At 36.4% G+C, this 21,363-nt stretch overlaps 1 protein-coding gene and 1 long non-coding RNA gene across 7 annotated transcripts in view; both read right to left on the bottom strand.

Moving 5' to 3' along the window:
* cyth1b (cytohesin 1b) overlaps positions 1–21,363 on the bottom strand; it is a 194,977-nt gene that overhangs the window by 26,026 nt on the left and 147,588 nt on the right. For all 6 annotated transcript variants that reach the window (XM_087274681.1, XM_087274679.1, XM_087274678.1 and 3 more), the window contains 2 exon segments: positions 21,341–21,363; positions 4,075–4,139 (listed from right to left, as the gene is read on the bottom strand). The exon segment at positions 21,341–21,363 is cut by the window's right edge and continues 60 nt beyond it. Coding sequence is in view for 4 of the 6 variants with exons in the window: in XM_087274679.1 (XP_087130805.1) it covers positions 4,075–4,139; positions 21,341–21,363 (88 nt within the window). In the remaining 2 variants the exon portion in view is untranslated.
* On the bottom strand, positions 7,928–20,307 carry LOC147841451 (uncharacterized). Its single transcript, XR_015504363.1, has 3 exons — positions 19,390–20,307; positions 12,527–14,648; positions 7,928–8,787 (listed from the first exon to the last, which is right to left on the bottom strand). It is a non-coding gene; the product is annotated as an uncharacterized LOC147841451 (long non-coding RNA).

Below are 21,363 nucleotides of genomic sequence, written 5' to 3'. Positions count from 1 at the left end.
TATATATATATATATATATATATATATATTTATTTATTTATTTATTTTATTTTATTTTTTTTGCTCTCGTGTATGAGATTTAAGGTTTGGGGCTCTGCTGAAGTCTGTTCTGAAATGAAAGCAGTGTGAAAAATTTAATCTGCTTACACTGCAGACACAAAAACACAGATCCAAATCGTATCCGATAAATTTCCATATTTGAACAATTGAATTGAAGGTCTGAATCTGATTCGAGTAATAGTTGTGAATTCATGTGATTTTTTCCTGCTTACGCGTACATCTGCCACATGGCAGAAAAAAAGAACAGAATTGAGTCACTTGAACCACGCAGTGTAAATGCACATAAAGAAATATCTTGAATTTTAAGCTGACAAAATAATTAAATAAATAAATTTAATTAATTAATTTTAAGTTGATTAAACATTAAAATATTATATAAATAATAATATATAAATATGTAATATATTAAATGAAATATAATAAAACTTAAAAGGACCGTTCTCGCAATATGAAATATGAAACTCAGTTTTTTTTAAACAAATAAATAAAAACAAAGAAATCAACTGTACAAAAACTAATTTTTAATAGTTTAACAACATTTTAATTTTTTATAATTTTTTAAAAATCTCTGTTTAATGAACATCAACTATAAAGACTTGTATCACTACTGAATGAATCAGCATTTTTCAAGAATCACTTGAATTGATTATTCATAAATATTTTAATTGCCTGTCGCCATCTATTGGTGTAACACAGCAATAACCAAACCTTCATTTAAAGCAGGGGTGTCAAACTCAATTCGTGGAGGGCCGAAGCCCTGCACAGTTTAGTTCCAACCCTGCTCCAACACACTTACCTGTAGGTTTCAAACAAGCCTGAAGGACTCAATTAGTTTGATCAGGTGTGTTTAATTAGGGGTGGAACTAAACTGTGCAGAGCTGCGGCCCTTTTGGAACTGAGTTTGACACCCCTGCTTTAAATGCGTTTTGAAGGGCATCCGCTGTGTAAACATATGCCAGAATAGTTGGCAGTTCATTCCGCTGTGTCGACGCCTGATAAATGAGGGACTGAGCCGAAGGAAAATGAATGAATGGCTCATAGCAAAGGTGCTTTATTAGAAAATGTTTTATTTCAGTTATTTTTATGCATGTTTGTTCATATACTAATCTATTGTTGTATACTAATTTTTACATAATTACTTAAACAATTGTCATATAAACGAACCGACAGAACAAACGCATAAAAAATGTATCGTTTTGGGCCAAAAAAAATTGTTGTGTCATGTCTAATTTAGACTTTGATGTTTTAACAATTAAGTCATCCAACATAGTGCCATCATTAATATCCACTCAAATGGATGGTGGTGTGATGTGTAGTGTTAAAAGCCACAGCCTGTAAAAAGGGCCATGCACTATTGTACCTTGTGTCCAATTACATCCTCCAAAGTGAAGGAGGAACAAAGAGAGGAAGAATTTCATAAAAGGAAGGTTAATGACATGAAACCCATTCTGAAAAAGGCTTTCTTCCATCCAAACGACTCCCATGTGAATCAGAGCAGGCATTCCTGTGAAGCGTTCAGTGGCCTGGTGGTATCATGGGTCATGTATAATGAATGGGCCCGATTCGTTTTGATGTATATTTTGAGGGCCTTTCAGGAAATATGGGTCAGTGCAGTCAGACAGGATCAGGAGCCCTTCACAAAAGAGTTTTACATGATGGACTGGTCTAAGTGTTTCAGAAACTGCTGATATACTGGGATTTTTACGCACAAGCATCTCTAGGGTTTACAGAGAATGGTCCAGAAAGGAGAAAATATCAAGTGAGCGGCAGTTCTGTGGGTGCAAATGCCTTATTGATGCCAGAGGTCAGAGGAGAATGGACAGACTAGAAAATTGGACAATATGAAGATTGGAAAAATGTTTCCCATGGTCCAATGAGTCTCGATTTCTGCAACCAAATTTGAATGGCAGGGTCAGAATTTGGTGTCAACAACATGAAAGCATGGACGTATTGAGATGTGGTGGGACAGGAGATTCGCATCATGGATGTGCAGTCGACAAATCTGCAGCAACTGCATGATGCTATCATGTCTATATGGACCAAAATCTCTGAGAAATATTTCCAGTACCTTGTTGAATCTATGCCACGAAGCATTAAGGCAGTTCTGAAGGCAAAATGGGGTCCAACTAGGTACTAGTAAGGTGTACCTAATAAAGATGTTGATAAGTATATTTTTTTCCAATAGTTTACAGAAGACTAACGTCTCATTCAGTGAAACAATATTTGTACACCAACAATCTTGTCAGGCATATTTACAACAATAATCATTTTATGAAATATTAAAAGACTATTATATTTGAGGTATAAACTACTCTATATATTACTATAAATTATATTTTGCCGACATCTTTCAAAACACAAGGTCTGTCAGTTTTAAAGAATTCAAAATATAATACAATTTTGTAGACGACTTATTAATAATTTTTTTCCTTATATATTTTAATACATACAAGTCATTTTACCTTCATAAAAGTTAATTGACATTAGACTTATATTATATAGGCTTTATATATATACATGTAATCACTTTTGTAAATTAGATATGGAAGCTAAAAGAAAGTTGCTTTACTGTATGTGCGAGTAATGTGTTGAAATCACACATTTGGATGCATCCTATTAGGAATATTTTCCCTGATACAAATGTAATGGAACTGCGACAGTGCTGTAAATTACTATAATACACTGTTTAGACATTTATGCAAAGTCCTGAAACATTTGTGTCAATTTACACCGTCTCTCACTAAAACAGCCCTACATAATTCACCAGGCTCCATCCCACAGGGGACATGATCATTAAAGATTCAAACAGTGGCCCAAAAATGTGTGTGTAATTCCTGTGTGTTAAATGGAGAATATGTATTTGTTTGTTGCGGAATCGGACAGAAACACCATTTAAAAGTGACATTTTTTGTTAAAAGTAAGAACAAAGCAGTATTCATAACTGAGTTTTGTTCATTAAAGGTGCACTAAGCATATTTTGCCAAACAATGTTGATATTTGAAAGCACCTAAACAAACGCCCATAACACAACAGGACCCTGCCCCTTTTTTTATATCTCTGATATCATGACTAGATGACCCTTACTGCTGATTGGCTGCAAGTGTGACTGGGTCCGACTTGGTCAAATACTGCTTCAGGCACATTTAATCTAAAACATTTCCAAGTGAGGAAAAAAGTTGATTTGCTGAGTTGATTATATCCTTCATAAAATACTAAATACTGTAAATCGATTAAATAAAATAATAATAAACAATCATAATAATTACAAATTAATAACAAATTAATAAATATATAATATACTATATATATTTTAAATTGTAATTAAAAAATGATATGATATAAAAATAAGGAATAAAAGTAAAACAAATATTTAAATTAATGTATTACAAATACAATAAATAAACTTTTCATAAAATAAAACTATTAGAAATAAGTAGTATAAAATAGATCAAAAATAGTAATAGTATAAAATAGTAAACACAAAATTCTAATTTAATTGAACTAAAATACAATAAAAAAAATTATTAAAAATACTAGTTAAAAATTATATTAAAGTTTACTAAATTAACAAAATAAACAGTAAACAACAAATGCTGTTAAATAAATAGGTTTTAAAAATTTAAATTTGATTCAAATGCATGTTTCATTACTGGATGAATCAGCATTTTTGAAGAGTCACTTGAATTGATTATTCATATATATTTTAATTGCTTGTCGCCATCTATTGGTTTAACACAGCAATAGCCAAACCTTCATTTGAAGCATCAAAATGGCTATTTTGATCTCAACCCTAAACATTGCTCTGTATATTTCAAATATAAACTTCTATGTCTGTTCATACATTGAATGAATTTAAAAGCCACCACACATTCATTTCATTTCATCTTTTGAGGCACAACTAATTTTGATATTTATGGAAAAAAGGCCTGTTATAATTTGATCAAAATGTTGACAACAAAATTCTGACAAAATGAAAAAAAAAAGAAAATAAAGTTTAAAAAAATCACATCTTACCTTTCTTGAGTGGAGCCAAGACATTCGATCTCATTGGTCACCTTTGTTATCTCATCCTTGAGCCGCTACAGTACATATATATAAAAAAGAGAGAAAACGTGTTTGAGTTAAAGGAGGGCTGAAGGTGTCTCTGCCCTCTCAAAGTCAGCCTGCCTGATGGAGAGCCTTGAATCTAATAAAATGAACACGCTGAGGCTCATAAATATCTAATATGATTATCAAGAATATGAAACATTCAATCATGGCACAGTGTGGCACCTGCATTAAACATCATGATGAAGTCGCGTTTGTTGGGGGAGGGGGAAAAGAGAGAAGAAGGATGAAGAGCAACATAAAGAGATCAAGAGGGGTGTGTGTGTGTGTGTGTGTGTGTGTGTGTGTGTGTGTGTGTGTGTGTGTGTGTGTGTTTGGAATAATGAGAAAAAAGCTAAGAAATGCTTTCAACAGAATTTCATCACATATCCCTAATGCAATGAGTTCAATATCACATGAAAGCTGTTTCTGTCGCAAATAGCAGGACTGCAAATGTGATATTGATTTATACATCATATAATAAATAATAAGTTAATATTGTGCTATATTTATGGCACTAAATGTATTAATTATATTAGCTGAGCTGTCTGGATTTCTGATCAACACACAGCAATGCTTCATTTCTAAATGTATCTGCGTTTTGAAGGAATCAGGTGAACCAGTGACTCAAAGGGGCAATCATGATTTGAACGAATCAGCTGTTTGAACGAAACGATTGAGTTAATTACTAGCTACGTTTCCATCCACCTACTTTTATGCTCATTTTGGATATGCGCATAAAAAAACGGTTGATGGAAAAGACAAGATGTGCATTAAAAAACATGCGCATAATTGAGTAGGATAAACTTTTTATTCGATAAGAAAAGATGCGCATAAACTATGATGGAAACATTTTTACTAAACAAATTCCAGTATGCGCAATAAAAAAGGTCATGTGATTTTGTTATAAGAGCTTAACCGTTTCAGCATTAATGTTATTATATTATTAATGTCTCATGCCTTAAAACACCATTATGTGTTCATTGCATGTCAGGATTGCCTTCTGAGGCACAAGTCATTAATTAAATAAGGAAAAGATTCATGCAGCTTCTAACGCAGCAAATTCCGTTTTTACAGTTGATATTTGGCGCCAGTTATTCAGGAAGTGACGATTTTGTTCGCTTTGATTCGTTAGATGGAAACGCTGCTTTATTTGAACGTCTTTTATGCGATAATCCAGTTTTGCGCAAAAAGATAATTCACATTTTTGGATGGAAACATAACATGACTTAGGGTGTTTTCACACCTGCCTTATTTAGTTCGGTTGAATCGCACTAGAGTTCGTTTTCCTTCTTGGTGCGGTTCCTTTGGGCAGGTGTGAATGCAGCAAAATCGTACTCGAGTGCGCACCAAAAGCGGAAGAAAAAAGCGTACCGAGACCTGCTTGGAGAGGTGGTCTCGGTACGGTTTCAAACAAACCCTAGAGCTGTTCATTTGTGGTGAGAATTTGATCTGAACTTAAACAGTACCAACGGCAAAAAGTACTGCGCCTTTTGGACTAATCCAGCTGCCATAGGCCAATACGCTGTGCATTATGGGATATGAAGAAAAAAATAGTTGTTGACAGCGCTTTACCAACAGAGAGAGGGAGGAAACATTACCTGATGGATCGTTGGTAATATTTCCGCAAGATGACCATGTCGCAGTTTAGCTCAATTAATTCACGCCTCCTCCTGAAGTGACGTGCATTAAAACATTGTTTTCAGTCGCGCTTCATTCTTAAAATGTATAAGTTGTCTAAAGCAGGCATATAATCAGTCAGCGCAGTCGTCCCTCCATAGTAAAAAGTGACATTTTGTGTCGGTCGGTTTGTTTACTTGAAGGAGTTCATTGGCATTTTCCCACACGTGAATTCTGACAATCTATTAGCAGTTTAAAAACTATGTTCAACAACATCTGACCAATGAGAGATGTGGATTTTGGCAGATGACTGCATTTTGGTTCTTTTCAACTGGTTTGTACCAAAGTCAGCAGTGTGGTGTGAAAACGGGGGTGGGGAGACAGGGGTTGGCTGTCATGACATAAATAAGCATACATAAACATACATAAAACCTATAGTATTAAATATAGCTTTAGTTTTAAACAACAGAGTAGGAACAAATTCAAAAGACAAAATACATTTATCCTGTATGAATTTCAGAAGCATATGATGATAAAAAAATATTTTTGTTATATCACAGTATATCTGATCTGTTAATAATACATATATTTTGTGTGTGTAAGAAAAAGAGCGAGAGAGAAATGTATACAAACTTTACAGTCTGTAATTTATATATATTAAATGTTTAAAAATAATTGTATGTTCTTGCAGTGCTGTCATTTCTTTATTCGCCGTCATTGTGTTGCAAATGCGAAATAGATGTAAGTAGCTGGTGTATTACTGTATATGCACTTTTATTTGGTCTATATAAAGTGAATTATGCTGTACAATCCACATGTGAGATTGTACTGTAAGCGTGTTCAGTCAGTGTGTGTGTCATAATAACACTCAGAAATCCATCTTCCTGAAGCAGCACAGGGACGGATCAATAACACTCACATTACCAATTCACAAACACACACACACAAACACACACACACACACATACACACACACACACACACACACACACACACACACACACACACAAACACACACACAAACACACACACACACACGCACAATGCACACGCACACACGCACAATGCACATGCACACACTTTTTTCTATCTCTATCTCTCTCTAACACACACACACACACACACACACACACACACACACACACACACACACACACACACACACACACACACACACACACACACACACACACCTTTGCACTTTCGATGCATTAACATCACAACTCTTTCAAGATAAAGCACCCAGAAAGGTCAAGTTAGTGACCTTTAACACCTAACCATCCTCTGCTATAAATTTTGGGAGAGTGTTCCTGACCTCAAACCTCACTAGAGGACTGCAGTCCAGCTGTAAATGCCTGACTCAGAGAGAAATGTGTTCAAGAAATCAATGGCCCTGTTTACATCTGCTATTAAGATTTAGTTTGATCAGATCACATGTGGACAACAGAGACACACTGGTTTTTACATCTGCTGTCTCTCTTTTGTTTTGAATGTTTACGGGGAGCAGGTGTATGTTAAGGCCTTTTCTGAAGTACAAAGTAAATACCCATTTTACATCCATGATATACAAATTTTTGGTGGGTTCTAAAATTAAATACATAGCTGTCAATAGTACACAAAATAAAGGCTGGAATTGATATTTTTACTTATTTACAACACGGACAGTAAGAGAAGAGGTGATTTTTGGTGGTTTAAATGGACTTAACCACATGAGCATCCGATAAACGATATTATATCAAATCGCAATAATATTTATGTCAATAACAATAGGCTCTGGATGTTTTTTACTCTTTATTGATCTAAAAGCCAATCACCCAACAGAAATATGCAACGAGAATTTAAAAGTGTGTTGATATTAGAAATGTCCTGAATTTTCAGCCATCGAAAATATGGTTTGCCATTTAATGAACCCTCTAATTTTTGTGGCTTCAGTCATTGTTAGGGTACTCTTTTAAATCTGGAAGCATTAACAACTTCTATCGAAATATATATATATATATATATATATATATATATATATATAATTAAAATATGGGTAAATAAGGAAAATAATGATCAAGTTTGCATCTTGATAATCACCCAGCCCTATGAGCACCTTCAATACAACAGCGATCAGTGTGTTTTTACCCACCTCGACACGTGGTAAAATGAACACAAGCTATTTATCATTGTTTGCTTGTGTGTTTTTTTCAGTTTAAATGTATATAAAAACTTCCAAAGTAAACTTTTAAGAGTTTCTTTTGTTACAATGTGTTCATTTGTTTCTGTATATTTCAATAAAACTGCATATTTTTGAAGGTAATTTTCTCAAATGATTGTTTTTTCCTACACTGAGCCATAAATTTCCACTTTAGCAAAACTTACATGAACCAAACATGACAGGTTTTCTTTCATTCAATTATTCATTTTCTTTCGGCTTAGTCCTTTTATTACTCAGGGGTTGCCACAGCGGAATGAACCGCCAATTTATCCAGCATGTATTTTACACAGCGGACCCCCTTACAGCTGCAACCCAGTACTAGGAAACATCCATACACTCTAGTGCTTCCTTGAGAAATTTTTCCAGCTGTGGCGGCAGACCTTTTACACAAATCCATAAATAAATTAAAATTATGGAAACTGTGTTCATCATAACTGAAGGCTACGTCGTGTTTGCTGGCCTCATGCATCACGTACCAGTCAGTCAGTTAGTCAACCAGCATGTCATGTATAAGGATTAAACAAATAACGTACAGCACTACTACGATTACAGAAAAGTTTGTGCTGTTATAATTCACTTACCAAGTTTTGGTGCAGTTATAACCCGCTATTAAAAATAACAATAACAGCAACAACAACAATGACTTAATGTTTTAAACGAGAAGCTGGAATGTAGCCGTGGCGGGATACATTTTGGCGTGGCGCCCCGCCATGGAAGAATGAATGTAGCGGAAAATATACACTCTCACATTCACACACACACACACTCATACACTACGGCCAATTTAGCTTATTCAATTCACCTATAGTGAATATAATGGACTGTGGGGGAAACCAGAGCATGCGGAGTAAACCCACGAAAACGTGGGGAGGAAGTGCAAACTCCACACAGAAACGTCAACTGACCCAGCTGGGACTCAAACCAGTGACCATATTGCAGTGAGGTGACAGTGCTAATCACTGAGCCACCGTGTCGCCCTACATAACAGGTTAGTTCATATCTATTTGCTGAAAGTTTATATTACAACAAATTCAAACATAATTTACCTGACTATATACAACATATTATTCCATTATTTTCTGTCTGAATTTTCTCAATTTCAAAGTGATAAAAAGCGAGATTCCCAAATTCGTAATGAATTCAATCAACTGGGGAATTATGGCAATAAGTCAATATTATTTACTCTATCACCTTCAATGTCTTGCAATAATACCAGGTGTAATGGATGATAAATACAGTAGGACATTCCAAGAGCACTGAAGAAATCACACTTTCTGAAATTAAGATAAAAAATGTTAGATGTTAGTTTTAAGGATATTTATTTGCTAGTCAGCCACAAAATTTGCGTTTAGAAAACATAAAACCGATATAAACATCTACAGCTTGTAGTTTGTCACTTTCGCCTAAATGGATCAACAATTTTTTTTGCAATGGCCATGGTCTTTAACCTCCTTGGTATAGCAACCGACTCCCATGCGGAAGGTTGCCGGTTCGATACCAGCTCAGAGCGGGTTGGGTGGCGTAGGACCGGCAGGGGTTACATTGGTGCCGTGACCCAGATAGGAGGGAGGTTTAGAGGGTTGAGTTTAATGGAGGCCAGCTAGTAAGTGCTGTGCAGGTAAACCTCACTCCTCTGACCTCTAGAGGTGCTCTGGTGACTGACGCTAGAGGCCATGGTCTTTAGCCTCCTTGGTAGAGCAACCGACTCCCATGCGGAAGATCGCCGGTTCGATCCCAGCTCGGAGCGGGTTGGGTGGTGTAGGGCCGGCGGGGGTTACACATTCATCTCATACTTCAGCTTCTCATCAAATCTTGACCAATCAAATGCTCTCTAGCATCTGACATGCCCCGTCCCCTTCAAGCCTCTTCTCATTTGATGTGCTTGATCTCAACCACTCTCACTGGCAGAGCGGTGCTAAAAACAAAATGTAATAGGCAGATTTTTTTTTTAAAGAAGAGGAGCTACTCTATGTCCCACCATCTCTTTAATTTTTAAGTTGAGATTAGGTCTAACATCACTTCACAGTACCTTTTTAATTTCTGTGTGAGGATGCAACATTTTTAAGTTTTAAGAGACAATTCTTCCATATAGTCCTAAAAAGTCTAGAAATGTCTGTAGACTGTGATGGAAAGTCACTTAACTCTGGCAGGGAGTTTCTCTGAAGTCTGTGGGCACAAAGATGGATTAAAGTGGTCACGATAATGATGCTCTATCTGAGGGTTGCTAGGCGATAGCTGCCATATAAAGGTAACGTAAACAAACAGTACACATTGTCTGCCCACACTTTTCCATTGCTTTTATCCTTATGCAATGCATTTCATGTCTTCCTTTGTCTCCAGGCAACGGGCAGAACTTTCCAGCTGGACTGAGAGCGAAGCAGGACTGTCCAGCAGTGATTTATCCCAGACTGAGAGGCTGAGCTTGGCAGTTCACTCACTTTAATCGAACATTTCATCTCCATTAGACAAATACTATAGGAGCACTTTACTAATCGCCCCACCGGTGTCATAGAGGACACCTGGAAATATTTGGTTGATCACTACACACATTTTATTTAGTTTATGAAATCTGTGGATATTTTTACCAATTATCACTTCAAGTTTATATTAGCACATTATTTCACTTAACTTTTGCGTTTTCATTTATAGAGTGTTTCGTTCAATCTGATGTTATTTTTCTTATGTCAGCGTGAACTTTAAATCCTAAAAAGATGCCAGTTAGATCACTTCATGCAAATACCGTAGCCAATCATGTTTACGTAATTCTGGAAAAGTAATGTGATTGGATTGGATATATATATATATATATATATATATATATATATATATATATATATATATATATATATATATATATATATATATATATATATATATATATATGAAGTCAGAATGATTAGGCCCCCGAATTATTAGCCCGCCTGTTTATGTTCTTCTCCAGAAGAAAAAATACTCTTGATCTGTTAAACATCATTTGGGAAATATTTAATAATAATATTATAATATATGAAATTAATATAACATAAACATTCAGTTTGGGAATAATCAAGCCACACTTTTTAGGAGGGAATACATAAAATGAGTAATAATAAATTCTATATCAATTTAACAGAACCAAAATGTAAAGGGAAAAATTACATAAAATTTCTCTTAATATGAAACTTTAATTGAGGTCAAATAATACTTCAGCTATGAAAACGAAATGCACAAGCACAATAATATAACAACAATAATCAAACAAATAAATTAAATTGAGGATATTTTTCAAACCAAAGCTTTTACCTTTTTCTCTTGATAGTTCATAGTGAGAGTGAAAGTTCAGGCAAAAATACACAGTTTCTTACCAATTATTCTCTTGCGTTTACTCACCATTTAGACTAATTTCATAACAAACCTTTATGGAATTCTTTCTTTTGTTGAACACAATATAATATATTCTTTAAAACAGTAGGAAGATGCTATACACTGTTAAAAATAATGTGAGAGTGAATGTTTACAATTTTCCAACATTTTTCAAAATATCATCTTTTGTCTTCAACAGAAGAAAGAAACCTGAATAGGTCTGAAACAAGTGAAGGTAAAGTAATTGGTGACAGTTTTTATTTTAGGGTGAACTATCCCTTCAACCACCTATATTTCTCCAAACTCTGGATTTTGAGAAATTCTGATATTTGTGTGCAGACAGAAACATGCTATCCCACACACCGTGTTCAATCAGTTTCGGCTAACACTAATTGGAATGACACTGGTGACAGTATTATCGATGCAACCTCTTCAGAAGCCCTACACCAAACACAAAACATTGTTAAAAAGAGCTGAACATCTAAACATTACTGGTTCAGTAAAAGCAAAGGAAAACAGTTTAGTTCAGACATCTTAAACTCTGCAGTTATTATAGTGAAAATCAGAGGCACTCTGGGAAATGGCAGATGTTTTTAAATACCTGAGAACCAGAGTTTCCTTTCACTTCAAAGGACCAATATTACTGATTCTGGTCAGACCAAGACTAAAGTGAGGCTGTACTAGGGTTGTGCTTTTTGAGAGAATTATAACTAATTGCGATTTTGATTTGCAATTTTTAATGGAAGTGAATAAGACCCAAAGTTTGGAGCCATTAGCTGCTTTTCCACTGCCGGGCTCAGGGATTTCATTTGATTACATCATGATTTCGCCCATCAAAGCCAAAATCATGCTGTGTTCCCACTGTAGAGCCAACAGCTCACAGTGCAGCACAGAAAGCATGTCCTAAGTACACCCACGAATCAAACAACAAGTGCACTTCAGCTGAAAAAAAAAAGTCAAATCAGACTCACACAAGTAAATCGCAGCGTCCTAAAACGATCAAGATAGAGACAACTGAAGAAAACAAATTACATAATATTGTATACTATTAAATAAAATATGGTGATGCAGTAGGTAATGCTGTCGCCTCACAGCAAGAAGGTCACAGGTTCAAGCCTTAGCTGGGACAGTTGCCGTTTCTGTGTGGAGTTTGTATGTTCTCCCTTTGTTCGCATGGGTTTCCTCCAGGTGCTCCGGTTTCCCCCACAGTCCAAAGACTGTAGTGTACGAGTGTGAATGAGTGTGTATGGATGCTTCCCAGAGATGGGTTGCAGCTGAAAAGACATCCACTGCGTAAAAACCAAGTGTGCCGCAAGCCTGCGTTTGAGTGAAGGTCTCTGCCGTTAGGGGCTGGCTGCAGTACAAGTCATAAAGCCCGCCTCCTCCGTGTTAATGAAGTAGACTTGAGCCCAAATAAAAAAATGTATTACGCTTGCTATAAAATGTCCGGAAAGATGGTTCTGGTCGATTAAGGCACTGGTTATTGTGCTGAAATAGGTGCAGATCTTCATTTTTGTAAACAGTTTGTTTTTAGCAGTAATTTAATGCTAGGCGTGTCATCGTGATTGACAGTTGTGATTGACAGTTTCTCAAAGCAGCGCGTCTGAGCTTCGGCAGAAGACTGAAGTGTTATTATTCGATTTCTGTGTTATTTTACCATGACAAAATGAGTTCAGCAGTAAACTACAGTTTCTGACATACATGATCCTGGTGGAACACTGTTTATTCGCTAAGGTCAGGGCTTTTTTCGGGCTTTATTAGTTTGCTGATACACGCCTAACCACCCAGATAGCAAAATACACTCGGGCCAGTTCCGGCTAGATTCTCGCCTGCCGGAGACTTACCCCTCAGAGCTCAGACTGACTACCTCTGCTGGACCTACCCCGAATGCCTGGACTCACTGCCCGATTCCAGCCCGAGTCAATCGAGCCAGATGCGCCGGCCGAGTGAGCCGGCGCTGCCGCATGCGAGCCGGAAACAGCCCGCGACGTCGCGAGTAGGTTATGCGCTGCGGCCCGGAGCGGGCGCGATTGACTATAAAAAACCCTCATATTTGTTGACAATATTACATCCATTTGTGTTGATATGACAACAAACGCATGCTGAGAAGTTCGGGGGGCGTGGTTGATTTTACATAAAGTGTTTGTTTGGAAGCTCGACTCCGCTCATTTTCGCGGTTCCTCCTCTGGCTCCATCTGACAGTCCTTCTGCGCATGTCCAGGCTCCAATTTCAGCAGTCTTTTGCGACAGTTTGTGCCCGTCAAGCAGGCGTTTTGCCCTCAAGGCGTTCAATGGGAAAAGGGGCTGTCGCGCGTCCATATTTTTTACAGTCATTGGCCCAAACACACACTGGCAAGCTCACTTTAGGCACAACAGTGGACAGTTGGTTGCAATGGCTGTGCCCACTCTTACATGAATAAAAAAAATCAATACAGTGTGTGTTAATATTTACTTTGAAATCAACCATTATGAATTTCACTAGTACTAACTAATGAACTCTAAGTTAGATGATACATTGTGAATGCTGTATCATGCAGAATTGCCAAAGGAAGCCTTGTGTCTTCCAGGTCAGATGACGGGCAGCATCACACAACCTCCATTCACGTGAAGGACAGACGGAGGTCTCCTAACGCTCCAGTTACCTCAACTACTATCGCTGTGTGTAGGCGAGACTGGAGATCTTCTACTATCTGTCTCTCCATGCATATAGAGAGGGGGACGCAGAGGAATCCTTACTCAGCCAGACAGACATTTTTTAACAATGTAATAAAACATTCATAATGCTGAGCTTTCACTGCCCCTGCTATAGCATCTCAAACGCCTTGCACAGATTTGAACTTTAAAAGCTTTCAGCTTTCTGTTTCAGTTTCTGACATGCTACGGTTTAAATATTTGAGGTCATCAAGATTTTTGACATAAGCTACCAAACTATCTCAAGCCATTTTCATCAATGATTAAAAATAGGTGAGGGGGAACAGGTTATTCTAAAATATTTTTTTTTTTTTGGTTTTTTGAGTACTGATACTCACACAAGAAATGAAATAATGTTTTGTTTATTTTCCAAACAAATATTATATAATAGCAATCTTTTAAATGGCATTAAATGATTTCTGTTTGAATTAAATAATTTATGTAATTTTGAATTTTTTTAAAAGCATCTCATGTCCACCAAGAGTCTTTAAATATTGAAATATGAAATATTTTAAATCTTACACTTTTTGCAAATATTTTAAAATATTAATGAAGGCTGATGTAATGGCTGCTTACTTATCAGTTTTGCCAATTAGGATTGAATTGTGTTTTGAAATATATTAAAAGAGAAAACTTTGCCTTTAAACTTCTATACAGGGCTGATAGTGGAAAAAATTCCTGAGCCTGAACTTTTTTCCTTGCCCCTGAGGTGAGTAGGGGTGGGGGTACTATGTATGCAACGCACTTTTAACACATAACTTGTGGGCCCCTGGGCCCAAATATATTAACAGCCTATGTGTAACCCTGATCATCATTATTGTCAAGTGGCTCTTTTTAGACACATGCCAGTAATGTCAGTGACACATGCCAGTAATGTCAGTGACACATGCCAGTGTCAGTGATCTTGTGACATGTGCCAGTAGGTGTCAGTATAAGCACGTTATAAGCACATTAATCTTATAAGTCTCTTTGCTTTAATATTTAAAAATCATTAGGCAAATGACACCTGTTATCTTACATGCATATATGTTATGAGTTTTCAACATGCATTTTATTATAACTTTTTAAAGGATATTATTTAAAATACCTTAAAATGAAAATAAGTTAAATAATAAAATAAATGAATGAATTAAAAGCATAGAGAAGTCCATATTGTAGGGAACAAAGGAACTGCCAGGATGCAATAATATACAGTACAACAGATAAGTGTAACCCCTCCCATACATAAGCATGCCACAATAAATTTGACTGACATGTACTGTCAAATGACTATTACGTACGGAAGTATGACTACGAATACATAAAATAAATGCGTTTAAATTAAAACATTGTGGAGTAGCTCAGCAAATAAACTAACTTGCGACGCGATAAATTAGGTTAAAAGTCGCGTAATGATTAAATATGGTTTTGCTCGTGTTAATTAATGTCATAAGCTTCGCCGGGTGTCGATGTCACTGCAGTGACATGCAGCGCGACACTCTGAGTGGCACAGGTCACTACACATGCCACTAGCGAGTGACACATGACAGTGGAAAACCGGACGTGCCACCGGAATGTGCCAGTGTCATCTGTACGTCAGATGTCGTGTCACTCCATGTTAAAACTGCTACTGTGAATCCGCGTTCAAGCGCACACAATAAGCTAAAACTCGCCCCAAGCACCGGCAAAAACAAATAACAATGAATGTGTCGAGGAAAGAGTAAGGACATATCTTAATTATTTATTAATAAACTTATTCTGAGTCAGTGTCGCAAAGATCCTGACTGGCAATCTCCTCTTGGACTCGCCTTTAGAAATTCATCTTTTACATGAAGGAGTTTTCTTGTTTTCGATTTGTTTTATTTCGTCAAGTAATAATTTAAAGCTTTCTATAAATATATTTATTATGTCTGTGAGGCATATACATTTTGCTTCATTTTGTTAAGCGCTCCTGTTTAAAAACCAGACGTCAGAAAGCGCATAATTTTGGTTTTCTTTATTTTATAAAAACGCTGTAACGTTTTTTGATGTATTACTCGTACTTTGTGAGCAAAAATGACGGATAACTTTAAATTGCTCCCACTGAAAAAATGCAAGTGATTGCTCTGGCGCCTCGATGTCCTGCAAGCTTTTTATAAGCAAACTATGCGCCTAATAGCACACATTCTTTAACGTTTAAGCTACCATTGTTTTATACTTGAACTGTTTTATATCTTTTATTTTAGGCAAGTCGTGATGATCTGAGAAGGCAAACTGATCAAACAGACAATGATGGTCTTCCGCTGGGCGCTGTTCGTTAAAAAAAACTTAATTTTAACGAATAAAAACTGCTCCAAACGTTTTTCTAAATAAGCTGAATAAAAAACGAAACTAAATATAAACACTTTGCCATTAGGCTACATACAAAACTGAACTATTTCATAGCTGAAACACTAAGTTGTTTAAGGAGAAGGGGGAAATATATTTTTGTCCCGTCTATTGCCTCACCGTTATTTCGAGAATAAACCCAGCGTAAATATGCAGATGTCATTCCCAAAACATATCAGCGTATATGTGCCGAAAACGAAAGTTTCATACAAATTCTGAATGGATTATAGCCTGGAAAGTGCAAAGCACGCTCCTCTTATTATCACTAAAAAGCGTCACTAATCTTAGTTCATAGAGATCTCACAAAGATCCGTTATAATTTATAAAGCTCTCTAAATTACACAATTAATCTTTTATTTACATGGCGTCTACACTCAAAAGATGATTCACGAGCACACAAAATGGCACTTAATAAAAACCAATCCGGCGCTTTCAGCAGTGAGTGAATGACAGATCAATATCCGTGAACCTGATTTTTTTTTTCCCCGCAGCTAGGCTTGCCACGATAGACGGTGTTGACGGTGATACCGGTGTTAAGACGCAACACCGGTGACATCACTTTTCTACCGTGACACCGTCCCCCACATTTGTTTTTTAAGTATTCGTTTTTTATTTTTTTTTTATTAAACATTTATTTAAAATAAATGGAAAATATAATTATAAATAATTGACTTAAAACGAGAGCATGCTCTATAATTAAAATCTAAAGCTACAGTGCGTCATATTTCATTTACCACGTGAGGAGAAAGAGGAGTCGAATTTACAGAAAGAGGATGGCGGACGATTTATTGTCAAAACGCAATGCAAAGGCGCATATTTGGCAAAATTTTGGGTTCAAACCAAATGCATAAGAGAACCTGACGACGTTAATGAGGCGATCTGCAAACTTTGCCTGACAAAGGTGGCAGTATCTGGAAACATAACTAATTTATACACGCACCTTCATGTTTAACTATGGGTGGGTCGCGGATAGATCCATACATACGCAACGCACTCTCATTTAAAAAAAATTCACGCGACCATCATCTCACAATGTTTAATAATAAATATCTTTTTTTTAATTAAAACGAGTGATTTAGCAATGCTGCGCCATTGACAATCCAACTGCAGAGAAACATCGTGGCAACGTGCAGGACTTTTTCCGAAGTTCAGCTGTTCTTATTTCCACTTGATTATGTGTTTAATGTCAAAAAAAATCCATAATGCCTAGGCCAAAAAGATCGAATCCTGTGTATGCGCGCATCTTTTATAACTGAGGCCGCTCTCTTCAAAAACCGAAAGTTGCTTCTTCTGTCTGGCAATATTTCGGCTTTTAATATATGAAAAGTTTATTTAGATGAGCCAATATTAAAAATTGCAATAAAGTAACTGAGACGTGCGGCCACACATCGAATCTGAGGACTGATTTCTCTCTCTCTCTCTCTCTCTCTCTCTCTCTCTCTCTCTCTCTCTCTCTCTCTCTCTCTCTCTCTCTCTCTCATTCAGACATCGAGCCACAACACAAGTCAAGTTGCAAAACTTAGGCAGGTGCAGCTGACAGGTAGAATAGCTGAAGCCTTTACGAAATCTGTCAAAATGCACCTCTGAAATTAATAGGCATAAATGTCTTTGAGCCAAAAAAAAGTCTATTGGTAGGATATCTGTAAAAACGCAATTGGAGCCAAAGATATGAGCTGTGTAGCCTATAAATTATAGGCCTATTATTTCGAATAAAATGAAAACAAAAATTAACAATTCATTGCATTTTTCGTTTGATAAAAATATACGTAAACAAAAAAAAATCAAAGGGTGGCTAATTTGTATTAATGTGTTTTAATTTTAATGAAAAAATGCTCAGCATATTTAATTAACGGCTATACGCCGTCAATAGACAAGCCATTCAAAACATTATTTTACCGTGTACTGGGTTATAATGTATATTTTACAATAAAAACTAAACGTAGCATGTCTCGCTGTCATTTAAAACGTGTAATTCATACCACACCAGAGCTGTGGACCTGTAGTGTTTAAACTTACAGGGCGGTTGGTCAATAGCCTTCGCACTGAACTCCAATCCGAGGGACTCGATAGTTACTCGATAGACAACATTAACTTGAGAGAATTAAAAAATAAAAGTTTTTTTTAAAGGAACAACGTGCAAATCTGCAACAAATAAAATAAAAATAAAACGTCTTGGCAGTGCTGTGTGTATTCCGCCATTGACAGTGTAAGACGCCCTTATGCTGCGCCTGTAACTGCCGCTTGTAAGAGAGATCAAAGCTGTATCGATAAAACCAAAAAGCAAGATCATTTAGTTATAAATATTCCATAACAATACTTATCGAAATATTTATACATTTACATGTTGTTTATTGAGATTGTGTGATCTGTATAGGTTGTCTGATCTTTCCAGAAGCTGTAAACTGACACATGCGGTGTTTAGCTCTGACGAGGCGCTTTTATTTAGCCTGCCCTTTGATTTTTTACATAATGTTTCAATTCTTAATTTTTTTTCATATAGTTTAATTATAAAATGAGTGCTCGCTTGTTTAGTTGTGATTATTATGCAAGGATCATATTTCATATTCGGTTTATTCTTCAATAGCCTAAATTCGTTAATAATGTATTTTATAAACGGATTGTTCATAAGGACTAAGCTGTTAATATATAACATAGGCGTTTATGGTTGTTATTTGTATGGTTCCAACTTACACAGTTTTTTCAGCCTGTAGCAGTGTTGTGTTTTATTCGTTATGTAAATAAAAGTTATGTTTTGTTTAATAACAGGGATTTTTTTTGTAGTTTCCTTTCCGTCCATTCAAACAATTGACACCGAATTGGCAACTCCCGCAAAACTGAAAGTGAAAGTATTATATGCACGCATTTATAAGCTATTTAAAATCAGAAAAAAAGAGGAAATGAAAAAATGCCCACTCCCACGGTGATACCGGTATTACCGGTGTTGTCACATGTCGATTAACCGGTGGGGAAATTTCCTCACCGTCACAACCCTACCCGCAGCTACAGTACGCCGGAAATCCGGCGTGGTGCCGGAACGCTATCACCCCTGTTCTATATCATTTTACACTATTAATGGTTTTACTGTATTTTCCATCAAACAATTAGATCCTTGGTTAGAGCCTTCAAAAACTGAAGAAAATAAACTCAAACTAAAAACTAGAACTTCACGATTCTGGATTAATTGAAAAAAATTGTTTTATTGTTTGTTTGCTTAAAATAAGAGCGGCACGGTGGCACAGGGGGTAGCACAATATCCTCACAGCAAGAAAGTCTCTGGTTTGAGCCTCGGTTGGGTCAGTTGGCATTTGTGTGTACAGTTTGCATGTTCTCCCTGTGTTCGGGTGAGTTTACTCTGGGTGCTCCGGTTTCCCCCACAGTCCAAAGACATGCGGTACAGGTGAATGAGAAAAACTAAACTGGCCACAGTAAATGTGTGTGAATGTGCGAGTGTATGGGTCTTTCCCAGTGTGTAAAAAAAGGCTGGATAAATTGGCATTCATTCCGTTGTGGCGACCCCAGATTAATATATGGACTAAGCGGAAAAGAAAATGAATCAATAAATGAATGAATGAATGAATGAATAAATGAACGAACGAACGTTTAAAATAAAAAGCGCAATTCTAAAGACAACTAATTTTAATATTAAACTTATTTACAAGAACACATCAACATTTATATCAGAAAACATATCTCTAAAAATCCTGTTGACTTGAATTTTCCCCGGACTTGGGTAACAACCAAAGACATTGACATGTGCAAAGAAATTAAATCTAATTAGTTTACAAATAAAGTTTTGCATAATAAAATAAAATGACGAAGGGAAAAAGTATTGAACATATGAAGAAAGGGAGGTGTAGAGAGCCAGTGAAAGCCCAGACAGCAGTAGAAATCTCTAAGTAGTTCTTCAGCAACCCTCTGTCCTTCGTCAATGTAAATTAATTTCAGCTGCTTCAGTCCAACATCTACATTAGCAGGATGAAACATGGGTGGATATTTCAGCAAGACAATGATCCAGAACACATTCAGGAAAACTCTCAAATGTATTTAGAGAAAGATAATCAGGCTGTAGAATGGCCCAGCCATTCACCTGACTCGAATAATATAGAATACAAATTAAAGCTCAGATTTGATAGACGAGACCCACAGAACCATCAAGTTTTTTACACTCTGTTGAAGTCTGTGAAAAACTCACACCTGACCAAAGCATGTGACTTCATTCTCCATATGTCACGCGTCTTTAAGCTGCCGTCACCAAAAAAGCCTTTTATATAAAGTATTAAACACGTTTCAATAGTTCAGTTCTTTCTCCTTGTGTCATTTCATTGTTATTACAAGGTACAAATTTTGGCAGATTTTTTTTGTTTTGTTTTATTTTTATTTTCGGGTTTTTACCAAAATTTGGTTCAATCCCATGTGAACGGCTCCTTAGAAATTTATTCCCAGTAAAAAACATTACATGGTCAATACTTATTTTTTCCCAAAACACATACACATACATGTACCTGCAACAATAAAAAATTGTATAGCAAATCTCTAATTTTAATTCTGTTGATGACATTCACGTTGTTCAAGGACAATAAGGCAATAGCAGGAGACTGCAATGGAACTGGCAGTTAGTGGCCTGATCGATGCCAATGATACGCCACCGAACTTCATTTAGAGGTTTGCATGATTGATTAAGTCATTTAGGAGACGGAGAGGATTGTGTTTGGTTGACATTCCAATTGCGTAACAGAATCAGCATAATTGAATTTGCTGGACTCGACTTGCACCATCTGCTCCAAATGATACAACCCCCTCATGAGCCAGCTGTTACAGTCTATATCCCAGGGTGGGATGTCCCATCAGTCCTGTACACTAATACTGTACAGCCAGGGTCAGTGAAGAAATTCCAAGAAAGGGGGAGATTAGACTGATTTGGTCAACCCATTTAATCCCACCAGTCACAACATTGACCGAAAAAGAGTTCAAACAACCGTGATCTGAAGACTTTACCTGTATGTCCTCCAGCAGCTCCT

Source organism: Danio rerio, chromosome 12 (genome assembly GCF_052040795.2).
Source record: "Danio rerio strain M-AB ecotype USA chromosome 12, GRCz13ab, whole genome shotgun sequence".
Taxonomy (NCBI): Eukaryota; Metazoa; Chordata; class Actinopteri; order Cypriniformes; family Danionidae; genus Danio; species Danio rerio.
The sequence above is the reverse complement of the archived record's forward strand: the minus strand, read 5'-3'. Positions and strand labels throughout refer to the sequence as shown.